This window comes from Triticum urartu, chromosome 6A (assembly GCF_056163025.1).
Source record: "Triticum urartu cultivar PI428250 chromosome 6A, HENAU_Tu73, whole genome shotgun sequence".
In the NCBI taxonomy this organism is placed as follows: Eukaryota; Viridiplantae; Streptophyta; class Magnoliopsida; order Poales; family Poaceae; genus Triticum; species Triticum urartu.
The window spans coordinates 363,186,949-363,209,496 of NC_141878.1; the positions used below are offsets into that span (position 1 = coordinate 363,186,949).

General features: G+C 48.5%; 1 protein-coding gene and 1 pseudogene across 2 annotated transcripts; one reads left to right on the plus strand and one right to left on the minus strand.

The window, feature by feature from the left end:
• Positions 1-1,110: 1,110 nt before the first annotated feature.
• LOC147965266 (protein FAR1-RELATED SEQUENCE 5-like) lies at positions 1,111-6,061 on the minus strand (annotated as a pseudogene). The gene is made up of 3 exons (XR_015608243.1): positions 5,868-6,061; positions 3,815-4,653; positions 1,111-3,285 (listed from the first exon to the last, which is right to left on the minus strand). The product of XR_015608243.1 is annotated as a protein FAR1-RELATED SEQUENCE 5-like (transcript).
• Positions 6,062-6,251: 190 nt separating this feature from the next.
• On the plus strand, positions 6,252-7,551 carry LOC125515966 (FCS-Like Zinc finger 16). The gene is made up of 2 exons (XM_048681441.2): positions 6,252-6,639; positions 6,761-7,551. The coding sequence occupies exons 1-2, from the start codon at positions 6,431-6,433 to the stop codon at positions 6,918-6,920; spliced, it is 369 nt and encodes a 122-aa protein (XP_048537398.1). The 5' UTR covers positions 6,252-6,430; the 3' UTR covers positions 6,921-7,551.
• The last annotated feature ends 14,997 nt before the right edge of the window (positions 7,552-22,548 follow it).

Consider the following 22,548-nt stretch of genomic DNA (forward strand, 5'->3'; position numbering starts at 1 on the left):
CAACAGCATTGACTGCGGCATTTATGGCCTCATGAACACACGCAAATGGGTTGCCAGGGCTGTTCCAAATTATGAACCAAGCGATATACCAAATATCAGGAAGCAGTTGACTAGCATGTGGGTTTCATCTACACACAACAAAGCTCCTTGGAAGGATATTCTGGAGCTCTCGTAGGGTATGTTGACAGCACCCTTTTCCTTTTCATCTTTTCACCCGCATTATTTTTTTGAACATGGTAATTGAAGATATACATGCAAGTCACCATCGAAATGCAAGCAAAGAAACGCCATTTTTTGTCCGGATTGTACCGATTTGATATAAGGGCATCATATTAGCATGAACTCGCCTGACCATCATATAGGTTAGAAGCCAAACATACTGTCATCCGAAGCTTTTTTTATCTGATTTTTTGTGTAATTAGCATGCTTCAACATCATATAGTTGCTTTTGCTTGACCATTTTTTTAGCTTCTAAATAATTTATTAGATACTTTTGTGTCGCGAACGCCTAATGCTAATGGTCAGGTAAGTTCACGCTAACTGTCAGGCAAGTTCATGCTGTAGATCAGACAACTTTTGGCATGTGTTTTTTCTGTCATCTATAATAGAGAACCGTCCTGCTGGGGGTCAGGCAAGTTTATGCTAACGGGTCAGGCAAGTTCATGCTGTAGATCAGACTACTTTTGGCATGTGTTTTTCCTGCGACCTACCAGAGAGACCGCCCCGCTGTGGTTAGGCAAGTTCATACTAACATTCAGGCAAGTTGATACCAACGGGTAGGCAAGTTCATACTTGATGCTGTAGAATTAGACCCGTTTTACTGGTTATGAGTTTTTGGGAGGAGGCAAGACCATGCTGTAGGATTAGATATACTAGCAGCAGTAGGGTCAGAGCAGCATGGAGCAGGCGCTGGGGTTAGGCAAGTTCATACTAACATTCAGGCAAGTTGATACCAACTTGTGGGCAAGTTCATACTTGATGTTGTAGAATTAGACCCGGTTACTGGGTATGAGTTTTTGGGACGAGGCAAGACCATGCTAAAATGGTCAGGCAAGACCATGTTGTAGGATTAGATATACATGCAAGTCACCATCGAAATGCAGGGAAAAAACACCATTTTTCCTGATTTTCGTAGGTACTACTATGTGCAAAACAAAGGCAAAAGATGCATCATGCACAAAAAAATCACCAAACAGAAGCAAATATATAGTCTTAAGTTTTTGCCCATGTTTGGGTAGCGCTAAAATAGGTTGCACAAATGCATTTCATGACTTTTTCTTCACTACATAATGACCAAAAAACATGGTCCATATTTTTTGCCTCTTCACTAGCATTCCACCGCTTGTTTTTGCTTTCTCCCCTTGCCCTTTTCACACCAATCTTGCCTCGCAGTTCGCTGCATTGTGGTCAACAGAACCGCAGAAACTACACTTGTTCTTCCTTTTGGGGTGCAGTTCTAGCGCTGATTCGATTCGTTTAGATTTCGCTCTCCCTTTGGTGCTGGACTTTGGCGGGTCCCTCGGAATAGGTGGAGGAGCTGCAGAACCACCAGGGGTGTCAGGGTACGGTGCAACACCAGCACTTGCCTGCCCAGTGCTTCTTGATGGTGGCGGTGGAGGAGCACCAGCAGTTGTTTGACCATGCCCACTTGGGGCGTCAGGGTACGGTGCAACACCAGCACTTGCCTGCCCAGTGCTTCCTGATGGAGGCTGTGCACGAGCCCCAAACGGCGGCGGTGGAGGAGGGCCACCAGTAGTTGTATGAGGATCCGTGCGTATAGCACGTGTAGGCGCCGAGGTTTTCTTTTTCTTGGATAATTTTAGGTGCGCAAGCTCTGTGCGAGCTGCACGCATATGCTTCTTCAGAACCTCTGCAGCAGCATCGGATACACATGCAACTTTAGCCAAGCTTGTAAAATCCATCTGCATGTTTTTTTGTCGCACTAGCCTTTTTGACAAAGGTGGCATTTCATCCTGTGGCACTTCCGCGGTGGTGGGCACACCAGGAACTGCCAGGGGAGTCCACCTACGAATGATGTAGTGCGCTGGTATTACATCCACTCCAAGGTGGGTAAATACCTTCAGGATATGGCAGCAAAGGATACCATCTCTGTCCATCTTACAGCACTCACAAAAATAGTTGCCTGCATCACTTTCCACTGATACAAAATAGTGCCTGGATCCATATTTTGCAACCCACTCCCGGTTAGGCTCAAGCTCATATAAATGTGGACCACGGGGGTGTACATTGTACCTTCCAATCATCTCAAACTCATCCCGAAACTTCCTGTACAAGTCTCTTGTGTAGGCTTCATATGCTTGCTTTTCGATGGGGAAATGTGACCACAATTCAGTTTCCAAGTGCTCTGTCCTATAATCTTGCGCACCCTCCCGGACAAGCACATAGGTTTGAATCTTCTCATATTGCTTCACAAAGTTTAGGATAGAACCGTGCGGGTTCACATATCGCTTGAGGAAAGCATTGAACCCTTCGCTTCGTTGTGTTGATTGCAAGAATGGGAAGAACCTACGCTTGAAGTAGAACGGCACCCATGTTTGACGGTACTCATAGAGTTTGTCAAAGTGTGTGCCATTTGCAGCCTGATATTTGGTCATTAGAGCAGCCCAACTTGCCTCAAATTCTTCTGGTGTGAAGCTAAAGTCTACACACTCGTTGAAATCCTTTGATAAACCAGGGTTCCTGCCCAACATTGCCCCAAGCTTCTCTTGAGATTTTTTCATTATATGCCAACGACATCGCCGATGCACACTTGTAGGGAAAATGTTCTTAATTGATTCAGCCATAGCAATATCTTGGTCAGTTATGATGTTGTCAGGAGCTCGGCCATTCATTGCTTCAAGGAATGCACCAAACAACCAATCAAAGCTCGTTTCCAATTCTTGCCTAACAAATCCACACCCCAACATGAATGACTGCCCGTGGCGGTTAATGCTAATGAACGGTGCAAACGGCATGTTATACATGTTTGTCATGTATGTCGTGTCGAAGGAGACACAATCATGGTAAGCCTCAGCATACGCTCTGCGAGCTGCTCCATCAACCCAGAAAATATTGATAACCCTATCCTCCTCATCATATTTGACCTTGTAGAAAAAATCAGGGTCCATTCTCTGTTGATCCTTGAAGTAAGCAACTGTCTCAATCATATCTCCTTCCCTCTTGCCATCTTGTTCAAGCCGGATTTCAGATTTGATATTGCTTTAGTTGCATAAGGCACGATTAGCTCTGACCCATAAAATTCAGACATGATGTTCATCATACGCCCTGCAACAATACATGAAAAAAATTAGGCTTTGTTTGCATGAAGAAACACAAAGCAAGCTAGTTATTCAAATTACTAACTACCACAGAAACTCGTGAAGTTGCTTACACTACAAGAATCACAAGTTGCCTACTTTCTTATACAAGAACTTGCCTCGCCTCTAGGATGCCAAGGGTTTTTTTTCCTTTTTCTATAGGTTGTACAATGGGCTAAAATAGACTGTATTCTTACATGGGACGCAAAGGTAAACACAATAAGTATGTGCAAGCAACTTGCTTAAAATAGAACAAGCAACTTGCAGGGAGCAAAAAAGGCAACTCCGTGTAAATTATTTTTTGAGAGGACCCACAAAGTTTGCCTACTTAATTGCAAGCAATTCTGTAGAAACCACAAAAAGTTCCCCATGTGATACCAGATTAGTTGGCAAAAACAGGAACTAAGTACAAGCAACTTGCAAAATAATAACAGGAAACTTTATGAAAAAATTCTCCTAAGAAAACAGAGTTTTTTTGGTTGAATGTATGCACAGACCTGTGGTCAAATTACAGTTATGAAGATTCTTCAGGAATAGTTTTTCTTCCGGAGGAATCCCTTGATGTGATTGGAGGTACTTAGTTAGTGATGGTTTGTCAACCAATGCATGATTGTGTTCACGAACAAAGAAAATCACCTCCCACCGGCTGTCCATTAACTTCACAACCATTCTTGCTCTGCACCCTGTTTGGACTATTGTATCTCGCTTTCTTTTCTTAGGTTTCTTCTTCTTTTTACACTCATCATCAAGGAAGACAATCTCATCATCCTCAACATCATTGCCATTTGCATTCAAATCTTCAATCACATCTAGGACAGGGGCAGTTTCCGCACCTCCGTCATCAACTTTCGGTTTTCGGTATTTGTTGCAAAAAAATTGTTGCTTCTCCAGCAAACCAGATTTTGTTGATTTCCTGGAAGTGTTCATCTTGATTGAAAACCCAAGTCGGAGAGCATAGGCATTATAGTGTTCTTTTGCACCCTCGAGAGTATCAAACCTCATGCCTATGAAAGGCTCTTTTGGTTGTGACCAAGCTTCATCATCATTGTCATTTCCCACAACACCCTGTCCAATAGTTCCACCTGTCTCTCCAATTCTGGTGGTGTCATCAAAAGTATCACCTTCTGTCTGCATAGCTTATTCAGGTGCAGCAGGAGCATGTTGGGTGCTGATGGGATTAGGCGATTCCCCTACAACTTCATTGTAGACACCACCAGGTAGTGGGGCATTAGGCTGCGTGCAGTACATGGGGTCTTCAACTCCAATTCCACCCGTAAAACGCACTTCAGAATGACCATCATCATCAGGCATTTCATTTAAGTCAATCATCTCCACCCTGTTTTGACAAAAAAGGAAATAATGATTGTACAGGCAACTTAATAAGGCAACTCTAGAAGCAAATGTTCAATACAGATTTGATGCAATAACGAATGTTCATTTTCTGTTTTTGCACTAATATCTTTCAATGCCTTTCATTCTGCAACTATGATTTATGATTCTGTTTATCCTTTGTTCTTTCTGTTTATCCTTTGTTCTTTTATCAGGAAATGCGAAAAAGCGAAAGAGATGGTTTATGATTCTCCATTTTCTTCGTGTCTGAATGAAGTTATAGTGGCAGATATATGAACAAGGCAGAAGAATACTATGTAGTCTTTCTTATACTATTATGAAGTTCACTTGCCTAATGTCTCATAACTTTCTGGTTCACTTCTGCCAAAGTTCTATCTGGGGTTGCCACAGGTTTTGTATACATGATTCACAATTACTGAAGCACCATTTCTTATTGGTAGTAAGGTTGTGAAGTTGGCAAGGAAGTCGAAAAGAAGGCAACTTATTAGGTACTTCTCTCCACCCATCTCTCATGCTACATATCTTTTTCTGCATTACTGAATAAAAACTTCTTTGTTTATAGCACTTGCATGCAGTAGAAACAAGACTTGCCTACATTTGTATTACAGTACTTGCCCACATTTTTTATCTCATCAACTTGGCTAGCCCCACTATACATGAAATTTTACATCTGATCTTGAATTTTTTTTCACAATGCCCAAAAGAAGGCATCTTATTAGGTACTACTATCTGTTCTAGAACAAGACTTGCCTACATTGCATTACAGCACTTGCCTGAACTAGGACAAGACTTGCCTACATTACATTACAGTACTTTGCCCAATTTTTTTACACTACAACATTTGCCTGCGAAAAGAACATGATTTGCCTACATTTTTCCCAAAAACTAGTGCAAATGCATACATCCCAACAAAAACTAGGGGGGGGGGGGGGAAACAGAACTTGCCTGCAGATATAACTCAACTTGCCAACCCTGTCGACTCAACTTGCCCACAAGCATGTGTTTTTTTGGAACAACACCTGCTTTTCCAGATCTGAGTCTTTTGCTAACCATGTGGATGCTAATTCTTTACAATTCCTATGCTTTTTTGACCTTTTTTTTGTCCCTCCTATGTCTTATGCTTTTTTTGACTTGCAAATCCTTTTTTTTTTGGTGCAGCAAAGAGGTTGGCCATGGGGGGAAGGATGAACATACACTTACCAGCAGATGTAGGAGAAGGCAGGGCTAACAGGGGAGGAGGTGTGGGGCAAGAGTTTCCTGGTAGGTGCTGTTGGATTTTTGAGGCTGGGTCAAACTTCAGCTGTAGCCATGGAGTTCTGAATCTAGTGTCAATGGCGTTCTTGGGGGGGGGGGGGGGGGGTGGACGAGGGGACGAAGAAGGGAGCCACCGCGTCAGGTTGGGGAGAAAAAGGAGGATGAAGGAGGCGCCCACCAAGGGCTAGCGTAGGACCGACGCGCGATGTGTATCCCCTGTTTTCTTTTCTGTTAGGCATGTGCAGGGAGGAGAATCCCCTGTTTCCTTACGACAACTGGCAGGGGGCTGTCTCCCTTGCCTTTTTTGGGCGTGCGCCCAGACCAACCAACGAGCCAACGGATGCTGGCGAGCAGCGTCCCTTCCTCTACATGTTCAATACCGCAGCACACACACTCCTCACTCTTTATAAGCACCAACCCCCTCCCTTGAAAGAAAAGATCTCGCACTCGAAGTAGAGAGGAGCTAGGAGAGAGTTTGATTAGCTAGCGAGAAGATAGGCATCCCCTTCATGGCTGGCCTGAGCGTTCTCCTAGAGACCCACGAGAGCAACTCCATCAAGGCCAAGATCATCAGCAAGGCCACTCTCCATAGCCCCAAGATCTCCTCGTCCCCTTGGTCGCCGGCAGCGAGGCCCACCGCAAGCACGGGTTCCTTCTTGCAGCGCTGCTTGCTGTGCCACAAGGATCTAGCCGAGAACAATGACATCTACATGTACAGGTTAGCTAGCTAGATTGCACGTGCAGCTGCATCAAGAAGCTACCTCCTATATAATCGATGCACAACCGATCTAGCTAGTTTGTTCGTTCATGTCTGATGTAGATCCATGGTACTACTGCAGAGGTGACAAGGCGTTCTGCAGCGTGGAGTGCCGGTGCAGGCAGATCTTCATGGACGAGGACGCCGGCAGCAGCTTCTGCGCCAAGGGCGCCTCCACCGCCGCCGTGCGGTCCGACCGCCGCGCCAGTGCCACCGGCGGCGGCGTGAGCTTCGCGTTCTGATGTGCTGCCTCCAACACCAAGCAACCGGATGCACTTAGTGCTAGCACGTAACGTACGTGTGCAAAAGCAAGAAGAAAAGAAAAGAGAGCGGTTTAAAGAATGGAGTTAAGTACTACCGCCGTTATGTGACAGCTCGTCGGCAGGGGCCCACAGGCGACGGGGAGCGTACGTGTCTCATGGCCGTACCTAACGGATAAGATGGCCGGACAGCTGGCCCCACCTGACGCGGATCAGGATCCAGTAAACTGACGACACTTTTTTTTATTCTTTTATTATCATATCACGTCTCTCCTCTCTTCGGTGGGGATTAGCTTCTGCGCGAAGATCAACTAGAACTTACTGTTAATCATGGTGAGAGGATGAGCTGACTGAGGCAGCTTGCAATCTTTTTGTTGGTAGCTTACCACGTCAGCCGCTTGGTGGCTGACTGAGGCGGCTGTGGATGTGGTTGTGTGATACGTACAAGGATGGAGTGATTGGGATAGAGAGTTTGACATGCCTGGCGCCTTGCGATTTTGTATTCTATTTCTGGGTGTAACAGTGCTAGCCGGCATTAATTGGTGTATGTGGTTTGAAGCTTTGGATAAGAATTTTGCGTTAATAATGGCAACTCCCTCTTTTTCATGCTTTCTATAGTTTGTTGGACCGTAAGCTTTTCTAATTGGAACGTTTTCCATTGGGCCTTCCCTCTTTCTATTGGGCAACAAAAATAGTATGTCTATTACTCCCTTCGTTCCTAAATATAAGTTTTTTAGAGATTTCAATATGGACTACATACGAAGTAAAATGACTGAATCTACATTTTAAACTATGTCTATATGCATCCGTATCTAGTCCATATTGAAATATCTAAAAAGACTTATATTTAGGAACGAAGAAAGTACAAGATAAAGGTTATGTGAAAGAGAAACAACAAGTTCGAAACACTATCAGGAAAATACGTTCTAAAGTGCTTGCACTCGGACATATACATCCGTATCTAGTCCATATTGGAATATCTAAAAAGACTTATATTTAGGAACGGAGGAAGTACAAGATAAAGGTTATGTGAAAGAGAAACAACAAGTTTGAAACACTATCAGGAAACACGTTCTAAAGTGCTCGCACTCGAAACACTTGCTACGCGACAAAACCCCGCTACCACTGCCATCATTACAGGCGGTATGGAAAGATAATAGGGACAAGCAAAATAGAAGTAGCAACCAAGCTCCATCAACATTATCACAAGCACCGCACCCAAGTGCACACGAGCCAGCTCTAAGACCTTCTATGACAACCACTTCAATGTGTCACAGTCCACTTTCTTGTGCAAATATGTCCAATACGAGGGCAACGAACAAGCATAGAACACCACTTTCAAAGGATGAGCACATGTCAGGGTGATAAAAAGTAACCTTGTTTGGCAAAATCCATAAAATCCAACAAACAACCAACAATGACAATGCCACGTCCACGGGGCATAGCAACAGAGGGAAGACTCGGCCGAGAGGCCACAGGGTGGCCCACGACTATCCTAGAACGCATCATCGGTGTGGAGTACAAGACAAGGAGTTTGTGCATATTGGGCGCAACCGCCTTAGATTAATTATATCATAATTGAAACGCAAAACGCCCCGTAGCCATTTTACAACAAAAAAACCCATGGGCTCCCACGATCGTGAAGGCGATCTGGCGGCGGTGGCAAGGGAGCGCGTGTGATGGCGGCGACAGCGCCGGCGAAGCCGGGAGGAGGGGCCGATCCTCCTACAGTGGGCCTCATCGGGGGCCTCTTCAGCGCGAGTGATTGGGAGGAGATTCGAGCAAGATCGTGGCGGATTCTACGCGGGGCGGCGGATCGAAGAAACTGCCTGAAGATTTCGAGGAGAAGAGCGTCGGAGTTGTTTGGTAATTTGGAAGGTGAGATCCTCTCTAATCCTTTCGGGGGAGGATCGAAACGATCTTCTGGATCTTTTGTTGATCCGGTTTCCGCGGATTTGGCTGGCTCTGGTTCCGGAATTTGTGTTGAATGTAATGGGGATTTGGATACTGAGCTTGTTAATTTGGAAGGGCAATCAAGTGCAGTAGGAATCAGCGAGAAATTTCAGCATGGAGTAGCCATGCCTTCGATTATTTCTTTGGAATCTGATGGTGTTTTCCTTATAATAGGGGGGAATAGAGTAATATACTTTCATGATTCTAAGGCAGTATTTGTAGAAATGAACGTTTTTTCATCCTGCCAGATGACAGTAGGAGTCATCAGCGTGAGCTGATTGATGCACCGATTGTAGTTTTTTGCTGTTGGCGTTTACGATCCATATGAGGGAAAGGGAGCTATTTTCGCTGTAGTTATTAGGAAACTGAACATTTATGGCTTATTACTCATGGTTATTAGCATCGATTCTGTTTTTGATATGGGAGAGGTCGTTTGGAAGGGAACCTTGGCCTACTATATCTATGGGCACGGGAAAGATCGGGCCTCTTCACCTATCCTACCACTACACACTCATCCGTTCTCTGATCCTTCCATCCCTTGCGGCGGCTTAGAGAGGTGGTCCATGGTGGGTCAGGGAGGGTTTGTGAGTAGTGCTTTGGGGAAGAAAGTTGTGAGTGGTGTGAGCTCCAGGGGGGTGACGGATGCAGCGACGGGAATGCGCTCTTCACCGGCCATCGACCAAGCTGGCTCCTCTCTTCGCCGACCTCTTGTCATTGACATGGAGGCTGCCCGCAAGGCTATCAGCGGGCTCCTGGTGGTAGGGCGCCTTCTATCCCCTTTCCAGGTCAACCCGAGGGTCATAGTCGATGACCTCCGGAGCACGGCTTGGAAGAACCAGGGTGTGGTCACCATCCAGGAGGTGGCCAGCGACGACGGGAGGTTCATCCTCAATTTTGCCGCTGAGAGTGACTGTCGGTTTGTGCTTAAGGCGTAGCCATGGCATTTCAAGCGGTACAGCCTCATTTTCACCGAGTTCGACAGCAAGGGCGACCAGGCGGAGGTCGACCTTGGCGTCATGACCATTTGGGTCCAGGTACGCGATCTCCCGTTCGAGTTTAAGACGGAGAGTGTAGGGTGGTCTCTCGAGGATCAACTGGGAGAGGTGCTAGAGGTTTCGCACTGAAACCATGTAATTGTTGAGAAATATCTGCGTGTGCGTGTGAAGATATTATTGCATGAGCCTCTGAAATGCTCTGTAGAGATTACCCCTTTAGGTAGTTGAAAGATCTTTAAATATGATGTAAAGTATGAGAAACTACCTTTGTACTGTGATTGTTGTGGGATAGTGGGTCATACATCAGAGAGGTTTTGTAAAATTCCAAGAGAGGAGAGAGTAGTTTGTTTTCCCAGAAACCTTAGTGTTGAGTCCTACCGGAAGAGCCAAGGTGCTAGCAGGAGAGGTCTCCTCTTCGGGAACTACGTTCGCGGCGGCAACAACTCGACTACAGGCATCGTCAACAACAACATCGCCAAGGCCACTGATGTCGTCAAGGTGGCCACTACCATGAGCGGGCTCACGGTCTCTGATAAGGGGGCCGCTACTTCCGTCAAGATGAACACTAGCCAGGAGGGCCGGACGCAGGGGATCATGGCGCCTACCCCGGCGGGTGCGCCGCTTGGTCAGGAGGACTAGGCGGGCGCGCTAGCTGATTCAGCCAGGCGGGGCCTGGAGGTCCAGGGCCGCGTGACCATGCTGGAGTCACGCCAGAATGCAGAGGTTGACCAAAGTCAACTTTGTTATGACGCTGTACATGCCCAAAGTACACATGCAGGTCACTCGGCTGTGATTTCTCATGCACAGGTGAAGCCGAGGAAAACTCCACCGCATGGAGATGGTGCTGGCGAGCTTCTTTTTCAGCCGGGGATGCTGGAGGCGCTCTCTAGCGCTGTTGCAGCAAGAATCGCTACGGCCGGGGGTGATACAGAGAAGAATGCTCTACCATTTAAATTCAGTGCAGCAAAAAATCCTATGCGGGGCAATTCAAAAAGAAAGATAAAAAGAAAGGGGGGGTCAAACAGAGCTGAAGATGCGCGCAAGCAAGTGCTAGGGAAAAAAGGGGGCATTCTTTTGGGGCTCATCCAACGGGCAGTGACTTAGAGTTTTCTTTTGAGAAAGAGATGGATAGTTATGAGCGCATCTTATATGGTGATGTAAACGCCACATCCAAACGGGTGTGCGCGGGTAGAGTTTTAGCAGTCCAGGATGAGGAGGGCGGGGTTACACATGTTGCAAAGGAGACTGATGAGAAGGAGGAAGAGTACGTGCCGCGAGGTGGGGAATCAGTAAGCGAAGACAAAGATGAGATTGGCACATCGGCGGTCTCTTAGGAGGAGGACCGCCGGGCCAAATGAAAATCCTAGGCTGGAACTGCCGTGGTATGCTCTCCAACACGACAGTTCGTGAGCTTCTGGATCTACAGAAGCATACAAGGGCAGATTTAATTTTCCTTTCTGAATCCCATTTGAATAATTGTAAAGCCGATGAGCTTCGTTGCGTATTAGGTTTTGATTCTATGTTTGTAGTGGAAAGTGATGGTAAGGCCGGTGGCCTCGCTTTGTTTTATCATGAGTCCAATAAAATTGAGTTGACTATGTCTCGCCCCATTTTATTGATATTGTTTTTATGTATGAGAATGTGGTTCAGTGGCAGTTCACGGGCTTCTATGGTCATCCGAAATGGAGTGAACACAATCTATCTTGGGATGACATTCACAATTTACATAGTAAGAACAACCATCCTTGGGTGGTTTTGGGGGGATTTTAATGAAATTTTATATCCCTCGGAAAAAGAGGGTGGTGTAGCTAGACCACTTGGTATGATGAGAGAGTTCCGGTAATGCCTAATGGATTGTGGGCTAGAAGATCTAGGCTATAAGGGGGACATGTTCACTTGGAGGAGAGGCGAAATACGTGAGCGCCTTGATCGGGCAGTCTGTAACTTAGCATGGGCAAACAAATTTCCATGAGCGGAAGTTATCAATGAAGAACATGTCCATTCTGACCATCGCCCAATTGTACTGGATATGGAGTACTGGGATGAAAAAAATCTTTAAATGCCCAGAGGGGCGTGTTAAACAATTTGAGGCAAGATGGTTGAAGGAAGAGACGGTCACTGAAATCGTTAAGGCATCTTGGGAGAAAGCAAAGCTAGCAGGTATTGGACCCTCACTTGCTAACCGTACGAGAGCAGTGCACGCCGATCTACATACTTGGGACCAGGAAACGCTAAAGGGACCAAAGGTGAGAATTAGAAAATTAAAAAAATAGTTGGAGAGACTAAGGCGTGGCCCATTGAATACAGAATCTCGATGTTGTCCGAAGGATATTATTGTGGTAATTGAAAATATTTTGGAGAAAGAAGAAATATTCTGGTTACAAAGAGGATGGGCAAATTGGTTGATGCACGGGGATCGTAATACGTCATTCTTTCATAATGCTGCCACAGCCAGGAAAAAAGAAATAATATAAAGAAACTATTAGACAAGTCTGGAAACTGGTTAACGGATAAGGATTTGACGAATCATATTACTGGATATTTTACAAAGCTTTTTACATCGGAAGTTCAACACCTGAATCAAGATGTTTTATCACTTGTTCGAAGGAGAGTGTCAAACGAAATGAATGTTGCTCTACTCGCCCCTTATACAACGGAAGATGTTCGCAAGGCTTTATTCGATATTGGGGACTTGAAAGCTCCAGGGCCGGATGGACTCCATGCTATCTTCTATAAAAGGTTTTGGCCCATGCTGGGGGAAGACTTAATTGAGGAGGTTCTGACAGCAATCAACACATGCACTATACCGAAGGGTTGGAATGATATGGCGATCGTGATGATTCCTAAAATTAATACACCAGAGAAGGTAACCCAATTTAGGTCGATCAGCTTATGTAATGTGCTATATAAAATAATTGCAAAAATGGTGGCTTCTCGATTGAAGGCTTTTTTACCAGAAATTATTAGCCCAACACAGAGTGCATTTGTACCGGGTAGATTGATAACGGATAATATTTTAGTGGCCTACAAATGTTTTCACACAATCAAGAACAAAAGAGAGGGTAGAGAGGGCTTGTGTGCTATAAAACTTGATATGCACAAAGCCTATGATAGAGTTGAGTGGACTTTTTTTTGAAGGAGATTATGTTGAAATTGGGTTTTCGTCGTGAGTGGATTAACTTGATTATGCAATGCGTCTCAACCGTAGAATACAAAGTAAGGATCAATGAAGAGGAAAGTGAGAGATTTAAGCCCACGAGAGGGTTGAGACAGGGGGACCCGCTATCACCATACCTTTTTTTGCTGTGCACAGAAGGATTGAATGCCTTGCTTGCGCATGCTGAGGAGAATGGAAACATATCAGGAGTTAAAGTTTGTAGAGACGCCCCGCCAGTCACAAATCTTCTCTTTGCGGATGACTCATTGATATTAATGAAAGCCAACCAACATAATGCGGAAAACCTGAAATCAACACTAGATTTATATTGTGCGGCGTCGGGATAGCTGGTAAGCGTTGAAAAATCCAGTATTTTCTTCAGCCCTAATACAAAGGTAGAGATCAGAGAACAATTGTGTACAACGCTAAATATAATGACGGAGGCTCTCACTGATAAATATTTGGGCTTACCAGCAAATGTGGGTGTTGATAAAACAGACTGCTTTAGTTTTCTGATTGAACGTATTGTTAAGAGAATTAGTGGTTGGAAGGAAAAATTACTATCTGTCGGGGGGAAGGAGATCCTATTAAAGGCGGTGATCCAAGCCATACCTACCTATGAAATGTCGGTCTTTAAAATTCCTAAAAAAATTGTAAAGGAATCATTGACGCGATGTCGCATTACTGGTGGGGAGACAAGGAGAACCAGAAGAGGATGCATTGAATGGCTTGGTGGAAAATGTGTGTACCAAAAAACCAAGGTGGAATGGGATTCCGTGACATCCACTGTTTCAACCTGGATCTTGCAAAACAGGCATGGCGTCTCCTTGATAATCCTGAATCCTTGTGTGCTACTATTCTAAGGGCCAAGTACTATCCTAATGGTGATTTGTTGAACTCCAAGCCAAAGCATGGTGCTTCCTTCACATGGCAAAGTATTATGGCAGGCATCACTACTCTCAAGCGAGGTTATATTTGGTGAGTGGGGGTGGACATAACATCAACATTTGGGAAGATGCTTGGATCCCAAATTGTGCCACTAGGAATATTGTGACCCCTAGAGGGGGGCACTTGTTACCAAAAGTCGTAGATTTGATTGACCCGATCTCCAATAATTGGGATGAGGACCTGATTAGACAAACTATGTGGACCATTGACGCACAATGGATTCTTTCAATCCCAATTTCGCAACATAATATGGTAGATTTTATTGCCTGGAGTTATATGAAAAATGGTATGTTTTTGGTACGGTCTGCTTACTCTGTGGAGTGGAACTATTAGTATGGGAGCAAACTAAAATATTCCAATGGGATGGGACGGAGCACATCTAACCCTATATGGTGTCAGATATGGAAGTTATCTTGTCCGGCTAAGGTCAATTTTTTTATGGCGGACACTACATGGCACTATCCCATGTCAGGCAACACTCACTAATAGACACATGAAGGTCTCGCCCTCTTGCCCTACCTGCTCTCAGGGTGTAGAAGATACGAAACACTTGCTTTTCCTCTGTAGAAAAGCGAAGGAGGTTTGGAAAAGGCTAGGGTTGGATATGATTATTGAGAGAGCTTGTGAGATTGATCGTGCTGGAGAGGTAACATTGGAATACCTATTACTCCTTCCAGATCAACATCCGTGCATTATGGGGTATGAAAATGTTCGAGAAATGATACCTATCTCAGTTTGGTATCTATGGTGGGAAAGACGGAGATTAGTGCACAAGGAATTAACTCAAAATGCGACTCAGATCTCAATGGGGATCATAGCTCTTACATATAATTTTGTAAATGCATCATCTTCAAAGGCGTCCTTGAAAAATGGGGGTTGGCAATGTCCTTCTAGGGGCTTTGTGAAACTCAATGTTGACGCCTCTTTTGACTATGACTTGTTGGAGGGTACGATGGGGCAGTACTGAGAGACGACAAAGGTAGGTTTATTGCAGGAGGGAATGGAGAGATAGACTACTGCGCGGATGTTCTCATGGCAGAGGCCTTAGCTCTCAAATTTTTCCTAAATTTAGCGCAAAGGGCGGGATGTGATCGCCTAATCATCAACTCTGACAATCTGGAGGTGATTGAGTCCATGCAGGACGGAGGACAGTCAGTGGGAGTGGCGGCGACAATCTTGGTTGACTGCTATCACTATGCTTGTGATTTTATCATGACTAAATTCGAACATTGTAATAGAGAGGCAAATAAAGTAGCACATGAACTTGCTAGATTAGCTAGATTTTTTTCAACTTCGGATTGGTTTGAGGAGCCTATTAGTGAAATTGTAACGTTTCTCACAAACGATGTATTGGTTATTGCTAATGAATAAAATTTTGTTTTAATTCAAAAAAAAATCATATCATAATCGATTCAGACTAATGTAACCCAACCTCGTGCCCCAACATAAGGAGAGGCAACTCCCCCCTCCCCGTCTCCTATTGGTACGACATCATTGCTATTCCAATTTGTCCCATTGAAATTTTGTAGGTGGTTATTGAAGGATACATCCAAGGAATTGCGATGGGCTTCCGCATAACCAGTTGGAAGTATAGATTTATGCATAAATTATCTCCTTTCTCCAAATGGCTCAACTCAACAAGAGATGGCAACTTTCGCTCAACAGCCCGGATAATGCTTATCTAAAGTTGAGAGGAGATTTACTAAACCTATCAATCTTTTCCCAAATCATGTAATACTTCATATATTTATAATGGATTGAACGACGAATTTAAATCTGTTACTGATATTAGCGCATGAAGGAAAGATGCCCTAGAGGCAATAATAAAGTTGTTATTTATATTTCCTTATATCATGATAAATGCTTATTATTCAAGCTAGAATTGTATTAACAGGAAACTTGATACATGTGTGGATACATAGACAAAACACAGTGTCCCTAGTATGCCTCTACTAGACTAGCTCGTTAATCAAAGATGGTTAAGTTCCCTAACCATAGACACGTGTTGTCATTTGATGAACGAGATCACTTCATTAGGAGAATGATGTGATGGACAAGACCCATCCGTTAGCTTACATAATGATCGTTAAGTTTTATTGATATTGCTTTCTTCATGACTTATACATATTCCTTTGACTATGAGATTATGCAACTCCCGGATACCAGAGGAATGCCTTGTGTGCTATCAACCGTCACAACGTAACTGGGTGTAAAGATGCTCTACAGGTATCTCCAAAGGTGTTTGTTGGGTCGGCATAGATCGAGATTAGGATTTGTCACTCCAAGTATCAGAGAGCTATCTCTCGGCCCTCTCGGCAATGCACATCATGATAAACCTTGCAAGCAATGTGACTAATGAGTTAGTTGCGGGATGATGAGTTACAGAACGAGTAAAGAGACTTGCCGGTTGTTGGATTTCGGGTTCCGGAAAAACCCTCGAGGTTCAAACACTGGGGTGCACACAAAGATCTCTCCTCCCCAAGCACACACCCTCACCGCGATCTCAAGGCTCAGCGCGTCGAACTCGCAGAACAAAGGGACACAAGATTTATATTGGTTCGGGCCACCGATGTGGTGTAATACCCTACTCCAGTGTGGTGTGGTGGATTGCCTCTTGGGCTGAGGATGGACAGTTACGAGGGAAGAACAGCCTCCTAAGGAGAGGTGTTCTTGTGCTTGGTGAGCTTGTGTGGTTCTAGAATCCCCCCTCCTACTGTGGTGGCTAGTCCTATATCTAGAGGCCCGGGTCCTCTTCCCAAGTGTTTAGGTGGGAAGGGATGCCACAATAGCCAAATTTGAAGGGGGACAACGAGTACACGTTGTCCTGACTAAAGGTGGTCTTCGCCTACCAAAGGCTCTGGTGGTGACGCCGTCTTGGGATCCACGGTGACCTCTGTCCTGTTGTCCTGCTGGTCTTGGTCTTGTTGCACCGATATGGAAACCTCTGCTTGATGCCTCGGGACTCCGCGCCTGTGCCTGCCTCTTTAGTACCAAAGAGGAAATAAGGACACTGTGCGCGCTGGCGCCCGCCTAGCCTTGGTCGTCATGGCTTTTGTCACAGGAACCTCATGAGGTTCCCCTTGCGTTGATCTCTCCACCCCTCGCGAGCCAGCCTAGTAAGGCCGCCCCCGAGGAGGTCTTGCGTCATCCGCCTCACGAGGCTTGGCCCCTCGCGAGGGTCTTGAGTGCTTGCTGGTGAAGATGTGCCGTACTGGGGCGCTGGTGGGGCCATGCCGTGGGCTGCAGGCAGGCGAGTCTGGGGACCCCGGTTCCTAGGATGTCGATAGTAGCCCCCGGGCCCAAGGTGCGCTCGGACTTGGCTTCTAGGTGAAGCCGAGGGGAAAGTGCGGAGCGCCGTGGGCCCCAACAACCTGCGGCTCGTTTGATGCGTGGCGATTGATTGGACGTGGGCGTCTCCGCTTCCCCATGCTGCCTCGGTAACCGCCTGACTTGAGAAGTCCCTGATACATGCAGAGAAAGATCATCATTACCAGTGATCGTGGGGGTCGCCGGTTGGCCCTTCTCCTGCTATAAATGGGGGCGTGGGCGGAGCCCCCGTTGCCATCTCTTCCTTCTTCGCTCGCTTCTTCTCCCTTGCTTCATCGCTAGCGGCGGCACTCATGGCACTTGCAAAGAGGTTTTCGGCCGCAGAAAAGGGGAAGGCCCGTCAGGAGGGACCCGGCTCACCGCCACCCAAGAGGGGGCGCGGGCGGCCGTGTAAGCACGCCGCAACCCCCGGCGTGGCCCCTTGTGGCCGCGGCGGAGCCTCCTCGCGCGGTGGGGGTCGCCCAGGTCGCGGCAGCCCTGTTGATGAAGTGAGGCGCACCATGGTTGTACAGCCTCCCCGTTCATGCTTCCATTCGGTGGAGGTGCTGCCGGAGTTCGTTGTGTGGTCGGAGAACCCGACTGGCACCTGGCTTCAGCTCCCGCGCTTCTTCGCTGGCGAACTGCCAGCCGCGGGTCCAGGCGGTCTCTGGCTGCAGGCAGATGGCTGCTGCAGCAAGGCTTCGTGGGTCGCGGTGAAGGTCTCCATAGCGGGCAACGCTGCCCTAGCCCCCGGCTGGCAGACGTTTGCCCGCGCGCGCGGCCTGGGCAGACGGTGTACCCTCCACTTCAAGTATGACGGCGATGCGACCCTCTACGTGAGGGTGTTCGGGGAAGATGGTCGTTGCGTAGGGTGCTGCCCTGAGGACAACGACGGCGACGAGGTGCTCGGCCTTGGCGATGGTCGTGACGAGGGTGAAGGTGGACTTGTCTCCGGCGCCGGCCACGGCTTATCCAGCTAGAGCGACTCTTCCTTCGGTGACAGCTCCAGCAGTGGCGGTTATGACCGGCCACCACGCCGCCGCGCCCACTTCGAGGGTGGCAGCGGGTCGTCTCGTCGCCGCGCCCTAGTGAAGCGCGAGGAGAGGTCTGGCTGAACCCCATGAGCCTATCCTCGCGAACGGCTACGGGGGCACGCGCCACTTTTGTTTCGTTCTTCCTTTTCTTCCTGCATTAAGAGAGAGACAAGTATGGGGCCCCATGGGGGCGTGCAATGAACCATGATTTCCAAGTTGCTATGCTATGTTTATCATTCCCGCGTCATGTTGCAGTATCAGCGTTTTATGTTGGCGTGTAGAGATAACTTAGCTTGATGTGTCTGAAGTAGTTTCCACCTCGTGAGGCGCGCTTCTCCCTATACCTGGTGAGATCTACTGGCCGTTGGCTTGGGAGGCGTTGGGGAACTGCACAAATTCACTAGGAAACTCTTATTCTTCTGAGCCCTGGTCGCAAGTGCAGCCGACCATGACCCAGCGTCCGCATCGCGGTACCCGAGGGGCACGGATTGAGAGAGGTGCGCCAGCTTGCGAGCTCGAGCGAAGGTACCTTGCGAAGAACATGAAAAACGCTCACGAGTGCACCAGTCCAGCCCCCTCGCAAGGCATGTGAGGGAGAGGATGAGCCAAAACAAAGAAACGAGGGAAGAACAGAGGAAGAGGCGATCAAACCAAGGCGACAAGAAACACTAGAATGCAAAATTTCATTAAGAAAAGGGGCAAACCAACTGCGGAAAGCAAATGAAAAGCCGCGTCCGGCACCTAGTCCAGTCTTCTTGTCTGCGAGTCTTCTCACTAGCGTGGAGCTAAGTGCTGCCACTAGGACGTGGGAGGAAGCCCTCGAGGCCCGAGGGCGGCACTCCTGAGACTCTGGGGCGTGTACAACCCCATACATTATTATGTGAGAGTGTCACGAGCGGAGACCTTCACAGGCACGGGGCCTTGCTTCACAGGCGCTGGGCCTTGCTTCATGGGTAGAACCTCCGGAGGTGCTGGATGTTCCAGGCGTTCTGGATGGGGACCCCGTCCTACGTCTCCAGGCGCACGACGCCAGGCCTAGAGATGCGGGCGACCCTAAACGGACCCTCCCACATGGGCAAAAGCTTATGCAACCCTTCCCTGGAGAGCACCCGCCTTAGGACGAGGTCGCCCACCTCGACCGTCCTGGAGCGGACGCTGCGGCAGTGGTACCGCCACAGCGCCTGCTGGTATCTTGCCTTTCGGAGCGTGGCTTCGCAGCGGCGTTCCTCCCCTAGCACAAGGTCCATCCCCCGCATGGTGTTCCGCTGCGTCTCATCGAACGCCAGGACCCACGTGGAGCGATGCTTGACCTCGTGAGGGAGAACCGCTTCTTCTCCGTAGACGAGGAAGAACGGGGTCTCACCTGTTGGCTTGGTGGTGGTGGTGCGGATGGACCACAGCACCGACTGGAGCTCATCGTGCCAACCCCTGCCGCAGGCTTCAAGCTTCTTCTTGAAGGTCCTGGTCTTGAGGCCCCTGAGGACCTCCGCGTTGGTGCGTTCGGCTTGACCATTGCTCCTAGGACGTTCCACCGAGGCATAGCAGATCTGCGTTCCAGGGTTAGCACAATATGTCTTGAAGAGATTTCTAGTGAACTACGAGCCGTTGTTGGCGATGATGCGATCAGGGACCCCGAACCGGCTCACGAGACCCTTGATGAACTTGACCGCGGATCCAGCCAGGATGGTGTGGACAACTTCCACCTCCGCCCATTTGGTGAACTTGTCGATGGCGACATAGAGGTAGCGATATCCCCCAGGCGCTCGAGGGAATGGGCCTAAGATATCCAGCCCCCAGACTGCGAATGGCCACGAGAGCGGGATAGTCTGGAGGCCCTGAGCTGGATGATGGATTTGCTTGGTGTGGAATTGGCAGGCCTTGCAGGACTTCACCAGCTCAGTTGCATCGTTGAGCGCCATGGGCCAGTAGAACCCGCTGCGGAACGCCTTGCTGACGAGGGTTCGTGACGGCGAGTGGTGCCCACAGTCTCCACCGTGTATGTCAGCTAACAACTCGTTCCCCTGTTCCCTAGAGATGCATCGCAAGGAAACATCATTTGGTCGCTTCCTGTATAACTCACGGTCCTGGATGCAGTATGCCGTAGCCTGTCGGGCCACGCACTCCGCGTCCTCCTCTTTCTCCGGCAGCATCCCTTGCGTAAGGTATTCCTTGAACTCCTTGGTCCAACATCCCTCCTGAGGCTCGAGCGCCAGGAGTACGCGCGCTCCTGAGGTTGGGCTGCAGGCCAAGGCTCCCGAGGCAGGTGGCTGGGGGAGCTCCTCCCAAGGCGGCGTCGGCCCCGAAAGCGGAGGTACTGCCGACGGCTTGAAGAGCTGCTCCTCAAAGACGCCAAGCTCTTGAGGTTGTTGCTTGGGCGCCCTTTTGGCAATGTCGTCAGCCTCCTTGTTGGTGCCATGGGGCACGTGCTGCAACTCTAGACCCAGGAAATGCCTTTTCATTTTGCGTACCTCCGCGAGGCATGCCTCCATGTGCTCGTCCTTCGGCTTGTATACCTTGTTGGAGAAGTTGACGAGGAGCTGCGAGTCACCCCTGATGGTAAGACGCTTCACCCCCAGGGCCACCGCGGCCTTGAGGCCAGCGATGAGGCCCTCATACTCCGCGATGTTGTTGGAGACCTTCCCGCCTTGCTAGAAGTAGAGCTGTACGGCGTAATAGAGCTTGTCCTGAGTGGGCGAGATGAGCATTGCTCCAGCCCCCGCGCCCTGCCGTGCGAACGCGCCATCAAAATACTTGACCCAGCCATCCGGTGCTTCACTTCCTGGCGAGAGGGATCGGTCCTCGCCTGCTTCAAACCCTGGGGCGTCAGTCCATTCTGCCACGAAGTCGGCGAGGGCGGCTACCTTGATGACACTAGTTGTGCTGAACTCCAGTTGGAATGCTTGCAGCTCGATGTTCCATTAGGCGACTCTTCCAGCAGCATTGGGGCTTCTGAGTACCCTCTCCAGCGGGTAGGCCGAGACGACCTTGATTGGGTGACCTTGGAAGTAGTGGCGCAGTTTACGCGAGGCCACCAAAAGCGCGAGCAAGAGCTTCTGAGGCATGGGGTACCGTGCCCTTGCATCCCGCAGTACCGCACTGACGAAATACACTGGGTGCTCGACGAGGGTGGGAATGTCGGCAGAGCCTGCACCTGCCAGAAGTTGGGGCATCTCCTGAGGCGACGGGACCCCAAAAGCTTGGTCGCCCACTGGGCCCTCTGCCAGCCCGTGAATGCCGCCTTGTTGGGCCTGATCACTCACTGGTGTCACTACAACTTTTGCGGTGCCCTCTAGGTCCTGTATCGCATCGGCTGGGGGCACGACACGATGCAGCAGCCCCTTGGCCTGGCGCTCCTCCCGAACCGCCACAAGAGCTGTGCTAGCGGAGTAGGGAGTGGCGGCAAGGTAAAGCACCAAGGGCTCAAGAGGGCGAGGCGCCACCATCACCGGGGGCTGGTCAGGTATCTCTTGAGGTCTTGAAACGCTTGGTCAGCCTCCGAGGTCCACTCGAACGGGCCCTTCTTCTTCATCAGCTTGAAGAATTGTAGGGCTCGCTCTCACAGCTTGGAGATGAAGCGCCCTAGTGAAGTCACGCAGCCGGCAAGCTTCTGCATCTCCTTGAGGGTTTGCGGGGGACTCATGTCTTCGATCGCCTTGACTTTCTCCGGGTTGGCCTCGATCCCCCAGTGGGACACGAGGAAGCTGAGGGAGTCCTGGACTAAGGGGTCCTCGGGCGTCTGGCCTGTTAGCCATGGGCCGGACTGATGGGCTGTGAAGATACGAAGACCGAAGACTGCACCCGTGTCTGGATGGGGACTCTCCTTGGCGTGGAAGGCAAGCTTGGCGTTGAATATGTAGATTGCTTTCTTTGTAACCGACCTGTGTAACTCTAGATCCTCCCGGTGTCTATATGAACCGGAGGACTTAGTCCGGATAGGAGACTCATTATCATAGCCATACAAGCTAGGCCTCTAGGGTTTAGCCATTATGATCTCGAGGTAGATCAACTCTTGTAATACTCATATTCATCAATATCAATCAAGCAGGACGTAGGGTATTACCTCCATAGAGAGGGCCCGAACCTGGGTAAACATCGTGTCCCTTGTCTCGTGTTACCATCGACCTTAGACGCACAGTTCGGGAACCCCTACCCGAGATCCGCCGGTTTTGACACCGACAGAAGCCCAGCAGCCTGTCGGAAGGGACAACAAACACGCA

What these genes read in the sequence shown, in the direction of transcription:
- LOC125515966 (XM_048681441.2), top strand. Translation starts at nt 6,431, where the DNA reads ATGGCTGGCCTGAGCGTTCTCCTAGAGACCCACGAGAGCAACTCCATC. An exon ending in AATGACATCTACATGTACAG is followed by an intron (nt 6,640 to 6,760) that starts GTTAGCTAGCTA and finishes GTACTACTGCAG; the next exon opens with AGGTGACAAGGCGTTCTGCA.